The sequence below is a fragment of the Sceloporus undulatus genome, chromosome 3 (genome assembly GCF_019175285.1).
Source record: "Sceloporus undulatus isolate JIND9_A2432 ecotype Alabama chromosome 3, SceUnd_v1.1, whole genome shotgun sequence".
Lineage (NCBI taxonomy): Eukaryota > Metazoa > Chordata > Lepidosauria > Squamata > Phrynosomatidae > Sceloporus > Sceloporus undulatus.
In genome coordinates this window covers 12886293-12908838 of record NC_056524.1, presented here as the reverse complement: position 1 = coordinate 12908838, position 22546 = coordinate 12886293, and the positions used below count along the sequence as shown (strand labels likewise).

Below are 22546 nucleotides of genomic sequence, written 5' to 3'. Positions count from 1 at the left end.
ACTCTGTAAACGCCCTGGTAAAAGGGGTACACATAACACTCTGCATATAAAACATGAAAGCCATTTGGAATGTATAGGTTTTTGCTCTTTTCAGATCTACTTTCAGAGATCATGTTGAATCATGATTTATGTTTTCTTAACTAGGATGTAATGTCTCAGTTTCATTTAGGAAATTTTTGGTTGCCCTTCCATGGTCAGAGGTGATTTATAGTAACTTTTTAAAACAAGGAAACTTTATTAAAACGAGGAAGGAAAAGTGTGCTGAATGAAGTGCAAGGTGAAATGAATGCCACACAGATCCTCCTAGCAGCCAGTAAGGAGCTGGTAGTGTGCACTTGTCAAGTAGATCATTCCACAGCCTTGAGCAACTGTACAGAGTCCACATGTTTAGCCATAATGGTTCTTATTTTCTGCTGAGTAGGAACATAAAGATTAGATGATTGGAACTGGTGTGGGATGATACACAGTGGAGTATTACACATTGCCATCTTTTGTTCTTACTACCCTTTCAAGGAAGGTTTTAAAAAGAGCTACTCATGAACATACCTAAACAGGGCTTTTCACCAATTGTTCAGTGGCAAGTTTGACAGAGGAGTGCTGATGTAGGTCACTTGTATTGTATTTCTTGGTGAGAAAAATACACATTGAATTATGAGCAACTCAGTCAGATAACTGTTTTTGTTTCTTCTAGCGTTTTATCCAGTATCTGGCTTCCAGAAACACATTATTTAACTTGAGCAATTTCTTGGACAAAAGCGGATTGCAAGGTAAACTACTGGGATTGTTTCAAACAAGTCACAACATCTTAGGAAGTCTCTAACAACCACATGTTTTCATCAAAGCTACGTTACTATTCGAAGGATTGTGGGGCTTCATCTCTCCATTTGACCATCTCTGTTCAGCGTCTTGTCAGCTGGGCCGTATTTGAGTAGCAAACTCTGTCTATTTTCTCCCAGAGTGTAGCAGAACTAACATTTACTGTATATGGAAAAGGCACCAAGCTAAGCCATCCATGAGAACTGATCTGGATTTGTGCCTATAGTGGGGTGGGAGTGCAAGGTGGAGAATGAGTCTTTTAATTTTAAAAAAGGAAACATTGGAAAACCAAAACAGAATACCCAAGGCACAGTGTCATCATCTGAAACTGATCATATAAACGTTTTCTGGGCTTTTAATTGCCGACTAATTCTCACAATAGCTCATTTAACATATATAAAGTAACTGCTTGATAGTCCTTTGAATTTAATGTACCCTTTAATATTGATATACTGTACTTTCATATTTCCAAAGAGGAAGTTAACTTATTTTGTCTTTTCTTTCTTTAGGGTATGATATGTCCACATTTATCAGGCGGTATAGCAGGTATTTGAATGAAAAAGCAGTTTCCTACAGACAAGTAGCTTTTGACTTCACAAAAGTAAAAAGAGGGTAAGGATTGTGCTGCTTGTCATTAATCACTTTGAACATGCTGCCTATTAGCTTCTGAGCTCAATACAAGTGTTGTTTATTAACTATAAAGCCCTATATGGCTTGGATCCGAGTTACTTGAGGGAACGCCTCTCCCCATATACTCAGAACATCAGGAAAAAATTTATTAGTGCACCCTAAGGTGAGACTAGCAGCAACTCACCAGAGGGCATTTTCATCGGCTGCACCAATGAACTGGAATAAACATCCAGAAGAGCTTCATATGACCTCTACATTGGATGCCTTCAAAAAGGCTTTAAAGACCCACCTCTTCCGATTAGCATTTCCTTTATAGAGACTGCCCCCCCCCCCCCCGATTCAAATGTCTAACTGCAACTGATAGATTTCATGTTTGTTTTACTTGATGTTCGGTTTTTATTAATTATTACTGATGGATATGTTGTGATGGTTGCTTTTTAAGATGTGAAATTTTTAAGTGACTCTGTGAACCGCTTTGATCGTTTCGGAAGAGCAGTATATAAATAAAGCATATTACTATTATTATTATTATTATTATTATTATTATTTCTTCCAAATTCTCTTTAAGGATTTTTTTTAAATGAACATATTGTAAAACAGATGACCTAATCTGCACAAGGCTATAGGCTGACTATACACATACCCAGAGACAACTTATTTTGAAAAGCAGCCTAGAAATACAGTGCGCCCGCGTCATATGTGGGCACGCTATATGCGGTTTTCGGCATACGCTGAAAGCTGCACAGGAGCGCACAGGGCGCAAGGGCGGTGCATCCTGTTGGGCATGTGCGCTCCGCCGCACCACCACATGCACTGACCCCATTCAGTTAAATGGGGCTTGAGCATGCACTGTATTTGCTTTACGCAGGGGAGTCCAGAATGGATCCTCCGTGTAAAGCAAGGACGGACTGTACCTTTAAATCAATAAAACATTCACCATTGTGCTTTATTTTCTGGTGAATAATAGTTTGGTTCCCATATACTTACTTTTTTCTAAGAAGATAACTGAGTTTCCTTTTGAGAAAGCAAAAATCTTACTTGTCAGTGGGTTGATGTAGCACTGATTTGAATATCTTCCATATTCATTCTTGAATTATGAAGATTCAACAGGTGTGTGTGTTTGTGTATGTGCATATTCTGCACTTTAAAAAAATGTCAGTTGAAGGCTAGAAACATGGTAACTTATGCAGATGGGTCAGCAAAAGCATCCCTTAAAAATGTATTGGCATGTACAGTTCTTAACATTAATTCCATACTCTTGCACCTGATGTCATGTATCCAAGTGGTGTGTTCTTTAAAATTTTTGTTCCCGTTGGATAGCCTGAGAGCAGGAAGTACCCCAATGACAGCCTCTAATATATGCATTTTTATTGAAGTTCAACTCAGACCCGTCTTGCTATAGTGTTATCAGACATCCATCTGGAGTTACAACCAGTCTTGTTTCTATAACCACCTGATACTCTATAACCACATGATACACAAACAGCTCTGCAGCCCAAAGAATGTTTAGATTTGTGTTGCTTCACCAGTAGTCTAGTCCCATATAATGCCTGTTGAAGTCATAGAAAGCTTGAAAAGCAGGATGTGATAACAAACACAAGAAGAGCTTTTCTGGCTCATTCTAGCCCACTGTCCTGCTTCCACTGGAGCAAGTGCTATTTAGTGGTTAGTGCTGAACTGGATTTGGGGAATCTAGATTTTATTCTGCCCTGACATAATTTAACTCAGTTATGGTTCTGCGAAATCAGACTCTTGGTCAAGGGCTGCAGAAATATGGCTTGATCAACTTGTACCTTTTAATAGTACTCTGTTCTGCAGATAGTACTGTCCAAATCTATTTCTTTGTTTTGTCTTTTATGTACTTTCCCCATAATCCGAGATGCTTAGGAACTGCTGAGTGACAATTTGAATTCAGGCTGTTTGGTTCATGGAGTTTGTTTGTTTGTTTGCAGTTCATGGAACTCTTCATAATAGGGCACGGTGCTTCCACATTTGGTGCATAGATACTTCAGACTGGGATAGATAATTGTCTATGTAGTTCAGTATTATGTACATTGCTGGGCCTAATTCCTTGGTTTCAGATATAATGTTTTTGCAGCCCTTGCTGGAGATATCAAGCATTCAGTTTGGGTTCTTCTGTGTCTACATGCAAAGGCTGTGGTTGACTGTCCCTTCAACTTGCTATGTTTCTAATTAGCTCAGTTCCTTCAGTTTTCTTGCTTCTTATGAGCAGTGTAAAAGGGAATTATAAGGTTATGGAAGGCATATGTTGTAAGAACATGGAGGATGGAGAATTTATTGAGACAATTTAACTTGCCAAATTGCTTATATTGTCCAAAGAGTAAAAGCTAGCTGTCAGATTCTGTTATCCATAGTAGTTTAACATACTGATAACATGCCTATAGACAGCTAAGGAAAGAAAGAACAAAACTTTACTGATTTTTATGGGAGTCATCAGTGAGTGTGCACTCGGCACTTAAAAAAGGGGAATCATATGAAATGGGTTTGTTTTGTTTATATTTTTACAATTTCTCATTTCTCTAAGGGCTGATGGAGTCATGAGGACAATGAATACAGAGAAACTCTTAAAAACCGTACCAATTATACAGAATCAAATGGATGCACTTCTTGATTTCAATGTAAGTTTTTTTAGAGTTGCTGTATGCATAAAGGCTTAAAGAACAAAGACTCTTTATAGAATCAAGCCAGTAATTTAATTCAGATATCACCTTAAAACTATAGTTTGAGCTATTATTATTCAGAACCCAAGGGTGGTTAAGTTTTCATATAAACAGGCAAACCACAGCATATTCTTTTTTAAATAAGTATACATAGCATTGTCGTCAGGCACATCTGGATACAGTATATAAAGTCCTGAATTTACACAGGGCTCTAGAGGTGTATGGAGCATGTGTGTGAATGATCCCAGCCATCTCTCTCCAGCTCTAAAGCTGGAGCTGGAATCTGCTATGGCACTTGACAGATGAGGAGTTCTTGAATACCTGTTTGTCTTGCCCAAATGCTTTTTTCCCTTCTTCTCCCTTGAGACCTGCAGGTGAATGCTGGGTTCATTTGATGCTAACCAGCAGCGTGTTCAATGTGTTTATACCACTAAGTACCAAAATGGCAAGCAGAGACATGCAGTGGAAATTTCCCATGGAAAATTTTCCAGAAAATCTTCTAATGTTATATTTTCTCATGGGAAATTATCCCCTCCCCCAGTTTATCTATAGTTATGTCAGCTGTTGTGATACAGTCAAACTTTTAGTGCAAAAGAATGTTCAGCTAGTTGCATTGAGTCAGATTTTTCTCAAGTTGAAATGCAGCTAATAAGCAATGCAGAGTGAGTGAGTGAAGCTGAAAGTACTACAGTTACACTTCATCATAAGAAGGTTAAGCTGTTGATGTAAGATATATCAGGTACAACTCTCTTTAGGTACGTGTCCTAAAAAGTAGTATTCTTTCTGATGTGGGCATTTAGAGCCCTGGTGGTTCAGTGGTTAAATGCTAGCATTGCAGCCATTCACAGCCACAAGGTTGTGAGTTAGATCCCAGGCAGGGCTCCAAGGTCCACTCAGGCTTGCATCCTTCCATAGGTTGCTAAAATTAGTACCCAGCTTGTTGGGGGCAATTAGCGTACACATTGTAAACTGCTTAGAGAGTGCTTAAGTGCACTGATACACTTTAGCAAGAAATGTACTTGCTAATGCTATTTTTTGGTAAATATCAAAAGTGCATACGAGTCCCTTTGCATTATTACAAAAATATGAGTAAAATAATTTCTAAACAGAGCTTTGCATATGTTTGAATATAATATTAAGCCTTACATGCTAAATAAGGTAACATTATTTAGAATGCTGGGGGGGGGGTGTCTACTACTTTTTGGAAATATAGCAGAACCTTTTGAGGAAAGTCGTACTTTTTTCCAGAAAAATCCCCACATCAGGCAAGTCTAAGTCTTCTTCTTAGGCTTGAAATTTGATAAAAGAAGGTGACCAGAAACATCCTCCATAGTTGCTTTGTGCCCTTAGTAGCTCAGCACTTGCATGAAGGACAGTCTTAGTTTCTTCTTTGACTCCCAAATTGGACAGGAGAAGAGGGCTCCTTTCATTATTTACCAGAGGGCAACACAACATTTACCATTAGAAACAGGATTGTTATGTTACAAAGTTCTGTATCTGAGTGGGAGATCTACCTGAATATCAAAAACATGAATTATAGTAGTACATTTTTCAAGCTCCTGTATGGTAGTTGGAAGTTTAATCGCAGTACTGCTCACTAGGAAGTCTTCCTTGGTATTTTACAGACTGTATGTATTTTGTTTCAGCCTGGTCCATTGCTGCAGAGTTCTCAAAGTCAAATATATGATGTAATTTTGACAGGCTTTGGTTACACAGGCTTGTAGTACTCTGTGTTAAATGGTAATGAAGGGTCTTCGTCCTGAGCACTGACAAAAGAAAACTGCGGAAGTGTCTCTACTTGAACTGAATTTCTTTCTTGTTCTTGGCAGGTCAACAGCAATGAGCTTACAAATGGTGTAATTAATGCTGCCTTCATGCTTCTCTTCAAAGATGCCATTAGACTCTTTGCAGCATATAATGAAGGGATTATTAATCTGTTGGGTAAATACCACCTCTGTTACATCTCTTCCTTGTACTTAATAAGCAAGATAGTCATCTATGTGACTTGACTTCCTTAAAGACAGTTTTAGGCTGCCTTTTCAGGGCCGTTTCTCTTTATATGTAAACAAAAATATGCCTAAATGCAAGCTTTTCTAAAATATTTTTGGCAAGAACAATGACTTCCTTGAACTATAATTTTGTTCATTTCCAGCTACCGCATTACTGGATTGCAAAGCTGACAGTTTGGTCTTTGCATCCTATTTTGGGAAGGTGACAATTTTGTGAAGATTTCAAATGTTTAGCCTGTCTTTAATCAACCCTGTGTCTTCAGGATGGTTGTCATAAATTAAGTTTGTAGGACTGAGACTCTGCATTTGATTTCGGATAGCTGCCAGACCCCAAGAGGAGAGTGCAGTAGGCCAGGCATCCATTAGGTTGGATCTAGACTTAGTGTTGGTTAGAGAAGACCCAGTGAAATTATCCTTGACTGTGGTCTCATTTCAGTATGCCTGCTCTAAGCATGGTTAAATTTGGATGTGACTCAGTACAGAGAGGAAAAATGGGTAGCACTTGGGGTTTGTGGAAGCATAAACACTCAATTTCATTTATAGTATTTCGCTTTGTGAAGGCACAAAGGCAGCAATATGCTCTGCTTGCAGGCTTCCCAGAGGCTGTTGGGGAAACAGTTGTTTTGATGTAGCTGGGGCTCATAAGTTCTTCATTTATTAAATCTATACAGGATTTATGCAGTATAGTCCAGTTCTTATTGGCCTGTTGCAGACTGCCAAAATAAAGCTGCTTTGGGTCTCTTTGGAGGCATGCTATTTAAATGATGCATGGGTCTTAAGAGTCCGGAGGTCACGCCAAAGCCACACTCCATTCCTAAGCACTGGAGGGCAGCTTTGGTGCAGCTTCCGGATTCTTAGGATGGATGCATCATTTAAACAGCATACCTCCAAAGATACCTGAAGCAGCTTTATTTTGGCAGTCTGTAACAGGCCATTGTGTCATTAATATAGCATCTTTTAGTTCTGGGAAAGGAGGTGGGATATAAATAAAGTGAATGAATGAATATAACTACCTATTTGGTACATGTTTGGATGTCAGATTGCCATTATAGAAACCAAAGTCATGTTTCCCTACGATTGCTGAGTAAGGTTGTATTTGTACCTCAGAAATAATCCAGTTTGACACTGCTTTAACTGCCATGGCTTAGTGCTATAGAATGCTGGGAATTGTAGTTTTGTGAGATCTTTAACCTTCTCTGTTAGAAAGCTCTGGTGCCACAACAAAAGGATTTGATAGCACTGAGCCATAGAAGTTAAAGTGTTGTCAAGCTTGATTGTTTCTGCAGTGAAGGATCCAGCCTATGATACTCTAGGACAGCTCTCAGCATGAATTATTTCTCTAAAATAAAATGGAAACTGTTTGCAATAAAGCATATGTTTTCTGACCTATACTTGTCAAAATTAATGAACTTTACCAAATGACTACATAAAATATCTATTAATGTGTTTGAAGTGATACGTTTTAGAGAAAGGTGTTTCTTATTCCACCTATTATTACATACCATGTTGAACTGTTGATTTTTCCCATGCAAGACAATAATACATTATGACAAATGTTGATGATAATCTGCCTGTTGGGTGAATGAGAAGAAAAAAACAAATGCAGAACATCAGTGAGATTAGAGAACACTGAAAATGACAGCTAGATGATTATTTACACTCAAAAATTTATCCTCCCCCCCCCCCAAAAAAAATTGGCATTAAGAAATCTACAAGAGACAAAGGAATATTCCTTCCTGACACTTGACTGTATTTTGGTTATTTCATAAAATAGATTGTGAACTGAAGTATTCTCCTTATAGATACTTGTTTAGTTTCTGGCTTTTTGTATTCATCAGGGAAAAGTTTTAAAAATAAGTCTTGAGTAAGAAGGGGTGATTTATAACACTATTTTTGGATTTAAGAACAGCTCCAGTGACATTTTTACTGTGACTTAAAATATAGCCTTTGTTAATTTCTTGATTTCTCATTGTTTAAAGAGTAAAACCATATTTCAGGCTTCAAATTACATTTCTTCTATCACATTCAGGCTTCCCACTTATTATTAATTTGGAATTGTTCTTGCACCAAATTTCTGAGTTATGTGCACAACCAGCTCTCTGTGTTTTTGAACCTGAACAAATGATACAGTGAAAAGAAGAACTTACAAAAGTTATCCATTCATTCTTTGGCAAACATCCCTGATTTCAGTAACTGCAGTAGTACAAATAGTTCTATACTGTAAACAGGAAGGAAGGTATCGACTACTCTAATTTTAAAATTGTTTTTCATAGAAAAATACTTCGACATGAAAAAAAACCAATGCAAAGAAGGCCTTGACATATATAAGAAGTTTCTGACCAGAATGACAAGGATTTCTGAGTTTCTCAAAGTTGCAGAGGTAACAAATGCTGATCCTGTCATGTATTCTGTAATTAGTCATGCTGATAGAATGCTGTCAGTGAAAACATTACCAAGGATAGAAATTAAAATCATGAAACCAGAATGCTTTACCATAATGTGCACTAAGCACCATTTATACCATTCTGAGGTAATACAGGTACAGAATGCAGCTTGTATAAATGGTTTGCTCAAGGCAACAGCTTACCAGCCTCTCTGTCAAAAATAGTCAAGGAGCCATTATAATAGTGATTGTTGAATTGTTTATTTATTAAACCATGACAAATTTTCTGGATAGCTCACAAAAAGAACGTTAAAATATAGTATAAAATAGCAGATTTTAAAAGCAAACGGTTACAAACACAGAATTTCAAACTGAAAAGCCCAGTCTAAACAAAACCCAAAGTAATTTAAAAGACCTAGGTAAGCACAGGAGTGAGCCTTCTTGAGTGTGGTATTGTACCTGTGGAATACTCTCCCCTTGGAGATTCAACTAGGGCCATTGGTTTCTTTTTGGCACCAGATAAATACATGGCTTTTTATTAAATTTACTTTTAAACATGCACATGGTTTTCACTCTTTTAGCCTTTTAAATCTTGTTTCAGTTATTTAAAGTGTTTTAATATTTTTATCATGTTTAAAATTTATTTTGGAATAGTGTTTTAAGTAATTATATTGTTCTGTTTGCTGCCCTGAGATGTAAAGATAAAAAGGCAGGATAAAAATATTTTAATGGTTAAAATAAAGAAAACATTGGTTCAGACCATGGAGATTGTGCTGAGGAGTCATCTCTGGGGAGGCTGTTCACAGCTAGGAAAACTTCAGCCTACTGGTCACCTATCTCATTTGGCAGGGAAATAGGGACTTGGAAGAAGTTGTGAAGGTTTGGTTAGGTACATACAAAAGAAATTAGTCTTCCAAGTTTAGAATTTAAAAAGTTAAAACCAAGGCTTTCAATTGGATATAGAAAGTGCAAGGGAGCTAGTACAGTTGACCAAGCACAGGCATTATGGGTTCAGATCATCTAGTCAACACATTAATAATCGGGCAGCCCAGTTGCAGCTTTCTATCTATGTTTAAAGGCTGTCCTATATATAGCATCTAGTAATAGTTATAGATGGAGGATGTCAGAGTGTAGGTCATTGTGGCCAAATCACTACATTCCAAATAAGGTTGTGATTGGCTTATGGGCTAAAAATGATAAAAAGGACGTGGTGGCCTCTTCAACCTCTAATGAGAGTGTTGGATCAATAAGTATGTCCAGACTGGAAACCTAAACTTTTAGGGGAGAACATAACCCCATCTAGAAGAAGCTGGTCCCCATTCACTTGATGGTCAAATCATCAGCTATTGAGTTTCAGCTTATTACCTTCATCTAGTCTGTTACTGTGCTCAAGCACAAATTTGAGACATCAGAGCCTCACTTACATCTGATGAAAAAGAGAATTCTAGGCATTATCCAAATACTAGTGATAGCTAAGGTCATATCCCCAATTTATCTCATTTGTTGGCTAAATTGGTCATTGGGTTCCTTTAAAACTTGAGTCATGCATTAATGCCCATTCAGGTTTTTGGTTGTGAGCTGTCTTTCTGGAATAATTGGAATGTACTTTCCTGTACATAGGAATATGAACCTAGTGGATTTGTTGATGATGGGATTTGATCCACTGCTGTGGGAGAGTGAATTACACTATTTGCAACTATCACCTCCCACCCTCATTCCCTAAAACAACTTGACAGCAAACATGGTGTATGTGTGCTGCTCTCATGTTTGTCAACCAGAAAGTAGCAATCCCTGTCTTCCCATGATGAAAAGGGAGGATGTAGGAAGATGTTTTTAAGAGCTTTTTATACTTTTACTGTAATTGCATTTTATTATTTTATTGACATTTGTTTTAATACTGCAAATAATTTAATTCTGTTTAATGCTCCCTTTTTGTATGTTTTTGATTGTATCATTCTTTTAAATTTTGAGCTGCATTGAGTCTAATTTCTGGGGGAAAGCAAGAAATAAATATTATTCCATCCTTTCTATTCCCACCCCCACTCCCTGTGAATTGCCTTTCTGGGAAGCCTCCATGAGGAGTTTTTTAAATACCCCCTTCAAAAACCTGTTTCCAAAATTGTAAGTGGGTTTCAATTCACTTCATCATTTGTAAGGAATTTTTGTTGGTCCATGTGGCCCCCAGAAGTTCTCAGGACAGAAAAGTAGCCCCAGACCAGACTTACTTGCCCATCCTGGTATAGACCCCAAGTTCTGTGAATCTTCATAGTGTGTAAACTGTCTTTCTCTTTGTTGCCACCAATGTGCTTCTTTCATCACATGTTTAGCCAAACATGCTTAAGGCCTATATCTTACTGAATTTATTTGTTGTTACAGCAAGTGGGGATAGACAGAGGAGACATACCAGATCTTTCTCAGGTAGATAATTTTATGCATGTTTGTTTTGGGATTTCATAATTGGAAGAACTTGGCTAAATTGCTAATGCTTTAATTGGTTGTCATCATATTTGTGTATGCAGTTTTTTTTAAAAATGGGCTTGAGTTTACTGTTCCACCCATCCCCAGCATAGAACATTTTCTTCTGGTTTGTTTCACAGTTGAGGATCCTTAGTGAAGGATTATACTTTATTTGAAGTTGATTATACTTTAGATTCCTGCATTCCAAATTAACTTAAATTCTGTGGTACAAGTGCATCTGTAGTATAAACCTTTGTATCTTACTGATTTTTAGTAAGCTATTACACCTGATCAGATAAATGCAAAATGCCCAGTCAGCATGGCAAAGATTTATAGTGCATTAACATGTTTATATGGCTTAAAGTAGCACAGCACAGTAGCTCTTCTCAAGTTCTATCCCTTGGAATGTAGTAACTTCACCATCATTCAGTGTGCCATTTTCCTTTGTGCTTTTGTCTTCATGGATGGATGTTTAAATGAGCAGTCTTGACTAATCAGCCAAGAAACCATACTAGCATATGTGTTGCTTAATACAGTTTTGGTGTTACTGCAATTAAGAGTTGTTTAATGTCATTGAATCTTGAGCTCTTGTGTCAAAGAAACTGGTGGCAGGGAGCTGCTGTTGTTATTTGGCCTGAATTCCTGAAAGGCTGCTGATTTGTTTTGTAGGCACCGAGCAGCCTTCTTGATGCATTGGAACAGCACTTAGCCTCCTTAGAAGGAAAGAAAATCAAAGACTCTACTGCTGCAAGCAGGCATGTATTCAATGGTTGTTGGGCAGTGCTTGAAACTTCCTTGAATTTGCTTTGTTTTCATTGAAATAAGGGACTTTAGACAGCTGTTGAAGCCAGTCTGTGTCTGATAGAAGTAGTCATTACTAACTTTTCTAGACTGTATATTTCTTCATGGAGCAGAACTCCTGGACATTATGAAATCACATATTAAAGAGAAGGCTAGCTGAAGACTTCTCATCGACAAATGTTCTGGGAAATTGTTTTAATATGAAGCGCTATGGCAAAAGTGTCACATTTCCAAAAGAACTGTTTGATTCTGTTGAATATATGAAAACTGCAAGTGTCACATGGTGTTTCCTTTCATTTAGGGAGCTGTCTGTCTGTAATGTCTGACTTGGAGAAGCTCAGCTTCAAACTCCCTTGAAATCCATTAGGCTTAATTATTCCATCAGAGTTTTAAGTATAATGACATCTGGATCCAACCCTAAAAGAATTATTCCATTTAATTCCCTTGAAGTCCAGGAGATGGTGTTCCTCTGAGATAGTCAAAGGTGGGGCGAATTTTGTTAGTAACCTCAGTCTTGAACATAAGTCCACAGAACATGTGCAGCATTGCCCAATTTCTTAGTATCTCCATCCTATGTCTTCCAAATGGTAATAAATCATAAGTAAGCGTTTTTGGGCTGGAACATATATTTTGCAATACAAATTTCCCCTGCTTGTCCCATGGTTTAAAAAAAACCCTCCTCTAATCTAGATTACCTTTAGGCATTTGAACACAGTGGTTAAATTTTATTGGCTATTCAGAAGTAGAAAGGAAAGTCTATATCCTAAATTATGCCCACCATAGCATGCCCCTGAGAAACAAGTATATTGTAAGGTATAAAAAAAATGAATGCATTCTTGAGAATATTTTCTTGTCATGTCATCTATATAACTACCAGGTTTCCTACTGACAACTTTTCCTAGGGCTACCACTCTTTCCAATGCAGTCTCCTCCCTGGCAAGCACTGGCCTGTCGCTCACCAAAGTAGATGAAAGGGAAAAACAAGCTGCACTAGAGGAAGAGCAAGCCCGTTTAAAAGCTTTAAAGGTGAGCATGATTTTCTTCCTTCACCCTGAATCCTGTCTGCTGTCTTCTAGTATGAAAAATGGGTTGTGGGCATACGAGACAACTACTCATAAATAATTTTGGTGGGGTGGGGAGCAAGTCTCCTGCAAGCCAAGACTTGAGTTATATGTGGATTTTGTGAGCGTTGTGCACTGCAGCATTTGTGTTTCCAAGAGTCGCAGCCAAAAGCTGCTTATGGTATTGAACTTTAAAGTTACATAGTACCAAGCACCAACAGTATTTAATTCTAGTCATTTGTAGTTTGCATTTCTGATTTTGTGAGCTGTACAATATGTAAATTGAAGTGACAAGGAGGGCTCCCTAGATTGTGGAGTGGGCAAACTTTGGGTTTGTTGATGGTGGTGTTTTCCAGAGCCATAGGTTCTACCAGTTAGAGCCAGTCACATAATGGGAGTGGAACTATTAATAGAATTGTGGATTTTTGGACCCAAGTCTGAATATCAATATGGATATTTGTTCTTGAGACTTTTTGCAGCCCAAATATATGACTGTTGCAAGCACAACCAAAACAAAATTAATGTCCCTAATTACTATCATCTTAGGACATACTACTAATTATTGGCTTATGTCCCCTCTCCCTTTTCCAAAAGGAAAATGCATACAAATATGAGCAACTCCACTGAGAACAGGAAAGCTTGCTTTTGACTAACATGCATAGGCTTGCACTCTTGTCTCCCCACTTTCATTTTGAAAAGGATAAAATACTTTTAACTCCACCCACTTCCACAAATTACCAGTTATTTTCCCTACTTGTCTGTCCAGGCTAGTAGTAATGAATTTCTACCAGCACATGCTGGCTTTCCCAGTCTCTCTTCCGCTGCCTTAAGTAAATGGGTTACACAATTCAACCAGTGGTTGCTTTAAGTCTCAAAGTGATTTTCTCCTTGAAACACATGCCAGCTTTTGCAAGCACTGAGCACTGAAGGGTCCAGCAGATAATACTCCTTACCTCAAGTTCTCACTCTTCACATATTTCTGTGTGGCTAGCAATGCATCTATGGAAACTTCAGGACAGTGGGATGGGAGTGGCAGGCATCATAGAGTGGGAGGGCAAACAGTATATGAGAACTGAGCTCAGTAGCTAATACGATAAATCATACAATAGAGCAAGAGATGAGGGAGGTGAGGTAAAGCCATCAGGATTGTGAGTGTCCTATGATCAGGCATGGATTGCTTGCAGTTGACTGGTAGATCATATTCAACATATTGCCCACCTCTATCCTAGACCATTGTTTACTGTCATTGGCATTACATGAACAAAAGGGGGACCGTTCAGGTGATGGGAAGAGTCTGCCTGAGATTCTTGAGAAGCCCTGCTAGTCATAGTAAATAATACGGAACTCTAAGAATAAATGGACGTTATCCTACTCTCCTGCATTTTCTCCTCTGACCATATTCCTTTTCCTTTACAATTACAATGTGTAAAATATTTGACAAGGCTGTCCTGTATTGCTCAGTGGTGAAAAATCTCTTGTTCATAATAGTTCATTGAGCCCTAGGAAGACAACTGCTGGATGGTTTTCTCTGCTTAATCTTTGCTACCTTGTTTCTGGGTTTCTTATGATGGTCTCATTTCCAATAGGAACAGCGTCTAAAAGAACTTGCAAAGAAACCTCATACCTCCTTAACTACAGCCTCCTCCCCAGTGTCTAATACAGCAGGAAGCATAATGACTACGCCAGCCATTGACATTTTCTCCACACCTAGTTCTTCTAACAGGTATTGTTTTCCTTGTTTGTTGACAAGTGCTCAGTAAGAAGATCTGAAAGGAATTTACAAATTAAAAAAGAACACAAAACATTACACAAAAGTAATATTTCAAGTAGAATAAAATACACTTATCTGTCCATATTTGCTAGGGTTTGGGGCACAAGACCCCCATGAATATGGAAAAACTGCTAATAAGAAACACCATGGTTTTTTACCTGAGAGGACACCTCTCTAAGAATCTCTAGGTCCTGCAGTGCAACTCTGTGGTCCACGTCTGACAGACCCTACCTTAGAACTACACTGGAAGAGCTACAAATGCCCAGTAGAATATTCTTTCTAGGAATCTCTTGGCCTTTCAGTGCAACTTTTAGTTAAAGTTGACCATAGAGTTGCACTGGGGGACCTAGATATTCCTACAGAGAACATATTAATCATATCCACGAATAATCAAATCTGCAAATATCAAAGCTGCAAATATGGAGGGATGAGTGCAGTAACAGAATACTAGCATAAATAATACATGGACAATAGATAATAAAAATCACTAAAATATTTAAGATAAAAAAGCATAGGAGAATAAAAGATGTCCACCTAGCACTTAAAAGACTAAAATGCAAGTGTTAATTTCATCTTTCTGAGTAGCTATCCCATAAACTTGGATGCTAATATTGAAAAGGCCCCATCCCAGATTGCCACATGCTATACCTCGTTTGGCAGAGATGTCTGTAGAAGGACTTCAGAAGATACGATCTGAGGTATATGTGAGAGAGAGAGTGTGGTGTGGTGTGGTTTGAACACTGGACCGTGACTCTGGAGGCATGGTCTTGCTCAACCATGGAAACCCTTGGACAAGTCTTACTCTCTCAGCTTCATAGGCGAGCTCCCTCTGAATGAATCTTGCCAAGAAAACCCCATGATAGGTCTTAGGGTAACCATAAGTCAGAAATGACTTGAGGGTATAGAACAATAAATGTGGAAAAGGCCCGACTTTTCAGTTAACCTGGGCCCAGAACCATTTACATCTTGAAAGGCTAATACCAATTTTGAGTTAAGCTTGGAAGCAGACAGGAAGGCAGTGCATATGACAGGCCCGTAATTTGCTGTGTTTCAGTACTGCTGCTAGTTGGAAAAGATTTCTTCTTGCCAAAGTGGCTTCTCAATATGAGACTGCTCTGTAGTGTTTTGATTGGATAATACTTTGACTTTGGTATGACTTATCAATAAGGTTAGCTTCCAGACAAAATAGCCCAGGTATCAAAATTGGATCATGAGAATACTTTGCTATGTAACTGCACAGGGCATGCATACTTGATTGGGAAAATACCTGTACTGTCCATGAATTTGTAGGACATTTCACTCTAGTAGTTAAATCATGGTTGATCATTACATGCTCAAGAAAAAAAGATTCAGTGTGACAGCTTGAACTCGTGTGCTGCTTCTCATCCTCCTATCCCATGACTGGGAAGAAATACAAGCCAAGATTGAGTTTTGCTTTTGCAGATAACTGACTTGTTTACATATAAATCAGGAACGGTGGTCCAGAAACTTCAGTCAGTTGCTAAGCAAGCCAGTAAAATCACTCTGTTCTTGGACTTGTTTAGGAATTATTTAGCATGAATTAATTATGCATATTTATACCCAGACTTGCTTGGCACGAGTTCAAGGTAGAATACATGTCTCATCTTCTCCACACTTTATTCTCACGACAGTTCTGCCATGTTGTTCAGAATGAAAGACCATGACTTCTTTAAGATCATTCAGTGAGTTCCATGGTTCAGTGAAGACTCCATCCACATCTTCCAAGTCTCTCTTCAGCCTACACTACTATATTGCTGAGGCTAGGCTAGTTGACTGCTTCATTGTATTTCTCTGACTATCTCTACTGTAAAGTGCAGAGTATGCATGTAGCCTTTTAAAATGCAAGAATTCACAGATGCATACTTTTTGGAACAGGAGTTTCATATATCAGGATTGGGGGGTGTACTTTTTTTTTTTTTTTTGTCCAGCCTTTGGAGCCAATACAAAATGTTGGGGTCATCTATGAATGCTAGCGTGGCATAGTGGTTTGAGTGCTTTACTATGACTTTGGATTCGATTCCTGCTTGGCCATGAAATCTGCTGAGTGACCTTGGGCGCAAGTCACATGCTTACAGCCTCAGGTGAAGGCAATGGCAAAACCTCCTGTGAACAAAATCATCTTAGGGTCACCAGAAGTCGGAAAGGACTTGAAGGCACACAGAACACACACACACACACACACACACACACATACACACACACCAAAAAGGAGGGAGTGCCTCTGACCATGTTCCAATAAGTACCAAAATTATTATTTCAAGTAATTTTCATCCATGGTTCTTTTCCAGTTGTTGTTTTTAACTGCTGCTGTTAGATTATTGCAGCGATGTCCAAACTCTGGCCCTCTAGGTGTTTTAGACTTCAGCTCCCAGAAGCCTCAGCCGCCTTGGCCAATGGTCTGAGATGCTGAGAGCTGAAGTCCAAAATACCTGGAGGGCCAGAGTTTGAAAAATCACTCCATTATTGTATGTGAAAACCTTGTTGATCTCTACATCATCCAGTTATTTACAAGTGTGTGTCCCAAGCTATCTTTTTGCAATTCCTGCTTTAGAATGTGTTTTCTACAGTTACAATTTATTTGGGACATGAGTAGCCAAAGTGATACAGGATAAAGAAACCATTTGTTTGGACTACAACTCTCAACTGATCACTTTGGCTAGGGGATTTTAGGAGATGCAGTCCAAAAAAGCAACTCTTTTAACATGTCTCTCATTAACGCGATATCTTCAATATCTTCACGTTCTCTTTTGAGATTACTGCATACCTAGCTTGTACGCTTTTCTGGTCTACAGCTGTGAGAATGACTCTCTCTCCTCTCTCTCTCTCGCCTCTTCTATATATATATATTAATATATATATCATATATATATTATAAACAAAATGTTATGAAAAACCTGGCGAGGAACCAACAACATGCAGTTAGTTCTGTGAGCCCAACAGGGGCAGTTTCCCAATAATATATCCCCCCCCCCCTTTTTTTTTTAAACAATAGAAAAAGCTACTTTGTCCCAAAGGATTTTTAAAGAGATTTGAGATAGATTGGTGGGTGGGTGGGAAACTCAGTCCTTGGTTATGTTGATCTCAGGCATACATTAAGTGTATCTTGGATCCTCACTTCAGATTCCCAGGAAGCATGAATTCTGTATGGGTCCTGTCCACGATAGTTCTTAGAAACAGTTTGGTAAGTTTATTGAAAGAATGACACTGCTGTCCAGATCTCTGATTGTTGCCTCACTTTGTATCTGTAGCACATCAAAGCTGCCAAATGACCTGCTTGATTTGCAGCCAACCTTTCATCCCTCTGTGCATCCTATATCTTCTGCACCACAAGTAGGAGGGACCTGGGGAGGTAAGAAATTCAGTTAAATGCTATTAGTGATTATTGTATAGCTGCTTCCACCATTAGTAAGGTTTGAGTCTAGGCACTGTTTCCTTGCAAATTTAATTAACTAGAGTTTTCTAAATGTCCCAGTTGTTTAATTCTTCCAACGATTGTTTGGACGATCCAGAAGTTAGTAGTGGCTTTGCATGTAGCTTCACATTAGTTTTCTGTACAGTATGAACCACTGTTGTATTTTTGTTGTAATGGTTTTATTTTCTTGTGAATCTTGAATTACTGCCCCATGGCAGAAGAATATTGTAAAGTAATTCTGGAGTGATATTCAGATCATCAAGCTACAATTTCTGCTTGCTGTCCAAACAATAACAAGAAAATATGGAATAGAATTTCAGCTTGGTAGCAAAATATATGATTTGTATTAAATAGAAAACTGAAAACAAAGCCCTGTTGGAAGAAGCAGGAAGAGACTACAGTATATTTCTAGTCCTGCAGATCATGCCTTTGGAGAATAAACTGAACTAGGTTAGATCCTCCAGACCATCTGGAAGATGATGAGCCTTCATTTTTTCAGAGCAAAGACTGGATGGCCACCTATCGGAATTTCTCTTCTGATTTTTTGCTTTAGTAGGAGATCAAACAATATGACTTTTTGAGGGCCCTGCCAATTCTGATGTAGTGTGTTCAAAAGGGTTGAGCCGGGAGATATGTGGAAAGCAAATGGGTTCTACTGTTCAGAGGAGACTTCTTTTTAGTGTGTTTTTTAGGGTTACAGTCTAACAGTTGGAACCTATGTTCTGTTCTCCATGTGTACCCCAGTACAACTAAAATGGTTGAGGAGCCTAAAAACATAGCAGAAATACGCAACACAGCCTCAGCCTGTAGAGGGTGTTGGGGAACATTTGAGACAAAAAGGTTGGTTGGTGGTGTTGGTTTTTTTGTGGTGGGGTGTGTGGTGGCAGGAGTGCCCCCCCCCCGTCTCCTAGGGACTAATGTGGCTCCCTAACCTCCCACTGTTGCCCACTCAAGGTTTAAGTGGTAGATAATTTCTAGCCAGTAAATAAATATTTGTGTTTATAGCCACTACTGCTCTCAGTACACTGACAAAGTTGTGCCTTTCCTCTCCGTCATTTTACATTAATTGAGAAGTTGCATAGTTCTGTACATGGTTACTAGAACAAATGAGTTGCCAATATTTCAAATGCCTTTTTAAATATTGTGTAATACCTTATAATATACTAAATAAAATACATTTCTTTAAAATGAAAATAAGTAAATTAGTTTTATCATGAATGGCATACCTCAATTTTGGGGGAGGGGGGATCACATAAAGTGATGATAATGGGGAGGCTTCTCTGCTAATTAGTTACAGGGATTTTAGCTGACATTTAATTGATTAATAAAATAATTAAGTATTATTGTAAGAGCATGCTTTCCCACCTCATCTCACAAACTATTCGGTTCACTAGGGAATCCATATATCCTGTCATTTGATCAATAGAAAAAACACTAAATATTTTCTGGATTTCCCCCCTCCATTTTCTGAATAGAAAAAGATAATGCTTAGTTGACCACAACTCTGTAACTCCAACACATCATATTTTATTCAATATATTTCTAGATATATAGTATTAAATACGTTTTGAAGACTTGATTTCAATTCAACCCTGTTTGATGTTTTCGTACATTCTCTCATCTTTAAATGTCCTTCAGTATACAGTATATATTTTTCCTAGCTCCTGTTTGTGGTGAAATGTTGTGCATTCTTGTAATCATTCCATAAATCTTATCTGTCAAACTTTTTATTTGGTGACAAAATTATGCCTCATAATGTCTTGAGACTTACTAATTGGGACATATTTTTGAAGGTGTACATTAATAGCATGTCTAAGCCTGATTTTTTAAAAATCTAATCTTGTAGGGATTTAGTTTCTGCTTCATTTGGTCAAAAATGTGTCTATTTTATCCATACTTCAAAATTGCTTTCACATAATGGGTACTTGAAAATCTTATCACACTTTTCAAAACACAACTTGTGTGTTACAATCTCTTACTTAGTATCATTCAGTCACTTAAGTTGCTACATTAGCCATTCTGCAAACCCTTTTCTGCAGAGAAAGGTAAATTCACCCATGACTCTTTCTGCAGAAGTAATTGGCAGAAGGGTGTCACATACTGAAAACTTGCTGCTAAACAAAATCCAGAATCTTACTTCACAAATTGATTTTGTTATTCTTCATTCTGATTAAAATGAATGCCACTGTATATTCATCATGCAAAGAGATCTTGCAGCACCTTTGAGTCTAACTGAAAAATAGAAGTTGGTAGCATGGATGTGATCCCTTTTCCAGATTAACATGAATATATCTTTGAATTTTGCCATTGTATATTCAGTGTATTAAGAAACAGTTCTGATTGATGGAGCTGAATTTAGACAAAGTGGGAAGAAACTGGGTGCTTTCATTTCCATGTGTCTCCCAACATGTCCATAGTGGAGCTTTCACATGCCCTTTTTTAATATGAGATATGCTAACTCCAACTGTACCGATACTGCAGACCTCCTGTCAGGCTGATGGTAGCAAGTGACAAGGTTCCATTTTGGCAATTGTGGGAGAATGTTTGGCAGCTAGTTAGAGACAGGCATTTATATAATACTAGAAGTTGCTCACATTGCAGCCTTACCCCTTTTCAACTGAGCATTCTTCTTAGCCTTTCAACTATCTTTTTGACTTGAAACTTATATGGGATTCCAGCCAAATCCCATCCTGATCTCCCCAATCCCCACTTACTGAGAAGCAAGCACTGTGATTGATGAAGGTCTTTTCCTGTGTTGATCATGAAGCACCTGACTGATGCTCCTACTCTCTCCTGTGAGTGATATATGGTGCCATAGGCTGAAATAAGAACATTGTCTCAATTCCACCTCACTTGGGAGATCACTTGAACAAGCGTGTGGGTGGGTAGGACCACCAGCCGGCTGCTTCCAGATTGACGGGGGAAAAGACCCCTGTTGATCACAACTGCTGCTTCCAGGTAAGTGGAAATTGGAGAACTTCCATGGTCCCTATGCAGTAATAGTCATGGGAGTGTAACTCTAGGGTGTATATTAGTAGCTGCAGTAGAGGATTTTGGTCCCCCCCCCCCTTTGTTCAGTCAGCCCTCTCTACAGATTCAAGCATCCATGGTTTGGAAATATTCCAAAAATATATAAATACCAAAAAGTAAAACTTGATTTTGTCATTTTATATAAGGGACACCATTTTATTAACCATTGTGTTTAGTGGGACTTGAACATCCCTGGATTTTGGTATACACAGAGGAGTCCTGGAACCAAAGCCCAGCAGATACCAAGGACTCACCGTATATGCAATAATACAGTTGGGCCACTTGCCTTTAATATTTGGTCTGTCTTCTGCATTGTTACAGGATTCTTGTATTTTCTGTTTTTAATTCCACAGAATCTCTTGTGGGTTAGTTAAGAGGGCAAGAATGTTTTATGGTAGTTATTCATTTTATTTATTTGTTTTGTTTGTCTTATGCTGATTTCAGCAACAGGATTCCCATCCTTACTTAAGGTGCTAATACTAGAATTGTGTAGACCCTAGCAGAAAATAAATGAACACAATACGATGAGGCTGCCCCATACCCAATGCTATTCTAGGTTTTTCCTCTAAAATGATAGGAAGCTGCATCCAGGTTTTAAACTGTTACTTTAACAACGTCTTCAGCTGACATGTACTCCCCAATAACTGTAGTTTTTAATGGGACATATTCTGAATGAGCAAGGCAGCATATACCCCATCTCCTAGTCCCTTTGGGAGCTGTTGGAACTCAGGTAGAGAGTTTCCTGCCTCCGTCTTCATCAATGCGAACCAGAAGAAGCTTTGTGCAATTGTCTTGTCTCTTCTAATGATAGAGGTATTAAAAATCAAAAGTTGAGGCGCTCATTAAGAAAGCTCTGCCAAAATCTTCGTTGCTATCCACATGGGTGAAGGGGACTTAAAGAGCCATTTACTTGAATTTTGACTTGTATGAGGGAAAATGGCTCAGGAATATAATGGGTTTTTAGGAAGTCCATTTATGAAGCCTATGAGGGTTAGAAGAAACTTCTTGATTGCCTATTCCTAACCACTTATAACGCTTCAGAGGTCTCTATTAGGTGCTATATGTGCAACTAAGACTAGTCTTCTGCTTGAATGCTCTTAGACTTAGGATGGGGGAGCTGTTTCGTTTGCTGCTATATATGTCTTAAGTCATCAACTTTGCATAACACTTTATCCATTTGATGTTGTAGAGATAATCTTCCAAAACATACTAGAAAAACTCCTACCATTATTTGCAGTGTTCTGCCAGACAGAAAGCTGTGAAGACATTCTAATTCAGTTTGCCTGACGCATACACCAACTATGCAAGTCCCTAAGTTTTTAAGTTCTAATTCAAGCGCAGACAGTGTCTAATTTGTTCAGTACAGAGTCCAAAACAATAACTGGAGTACTGCTACTCCCTTCCAAAGCTGTTGAGATTATAGTACCTCATCCTTGGTTTACTCATTTAGTACCGTGATATTTAATCAACCTTG

General features: G+C 38.3%; 1 protein-coding gene across 8 annotated transcripts in view; it reads left to right on the top strand.

Moving 5' to 3' along the window:
* The window catches only part of PICALM (phosphatidylinositol binding clathrin assembly protein), a 77828-nt gene that overhangs the window by 35882 nt on the left and 19400 nt on the right, over positions 1-22546 (top strand). For 6 of the 8 annotated variants that reach the window (XM_042456345.1, XM_042456350.1, XM_042456348.1 and 3 more), the window contains exons 3-12: positions 692-767; positions 1326-1428; positions 3992-4085; positions 5957-6068; positions 8410-8516; positions 10896-10937; positions 11646-11731; positions 12680-12803; positions 14425-14561; positions 17879-17979. In XM_042456345.1, coding sequence (XP_042312279.1) covers positions 692-767; positions 1326-1428; positions 3992-4085; positions 5957-6068; positions 8410-8516; positions 10896-10937; positions 11646-11731; positions 12680-12803; positions 14425-14561; positions 17879-17979 — 982 coding nt within the window. The remainder of the gene's footprint in view (positions 1-691; positions 768-1325; positions 1429-3991; positions 4086-5956; positions 6069-8409; positions 8517-10895; positions 10938-11645; positions 11732-12679; positions 12804-14424; positions 14562-17878; positions 17980-22546) is intronic. The other 2 variants (XM_042456346.1, XM_042456353.1) reach the window with 1 other exon arrangement.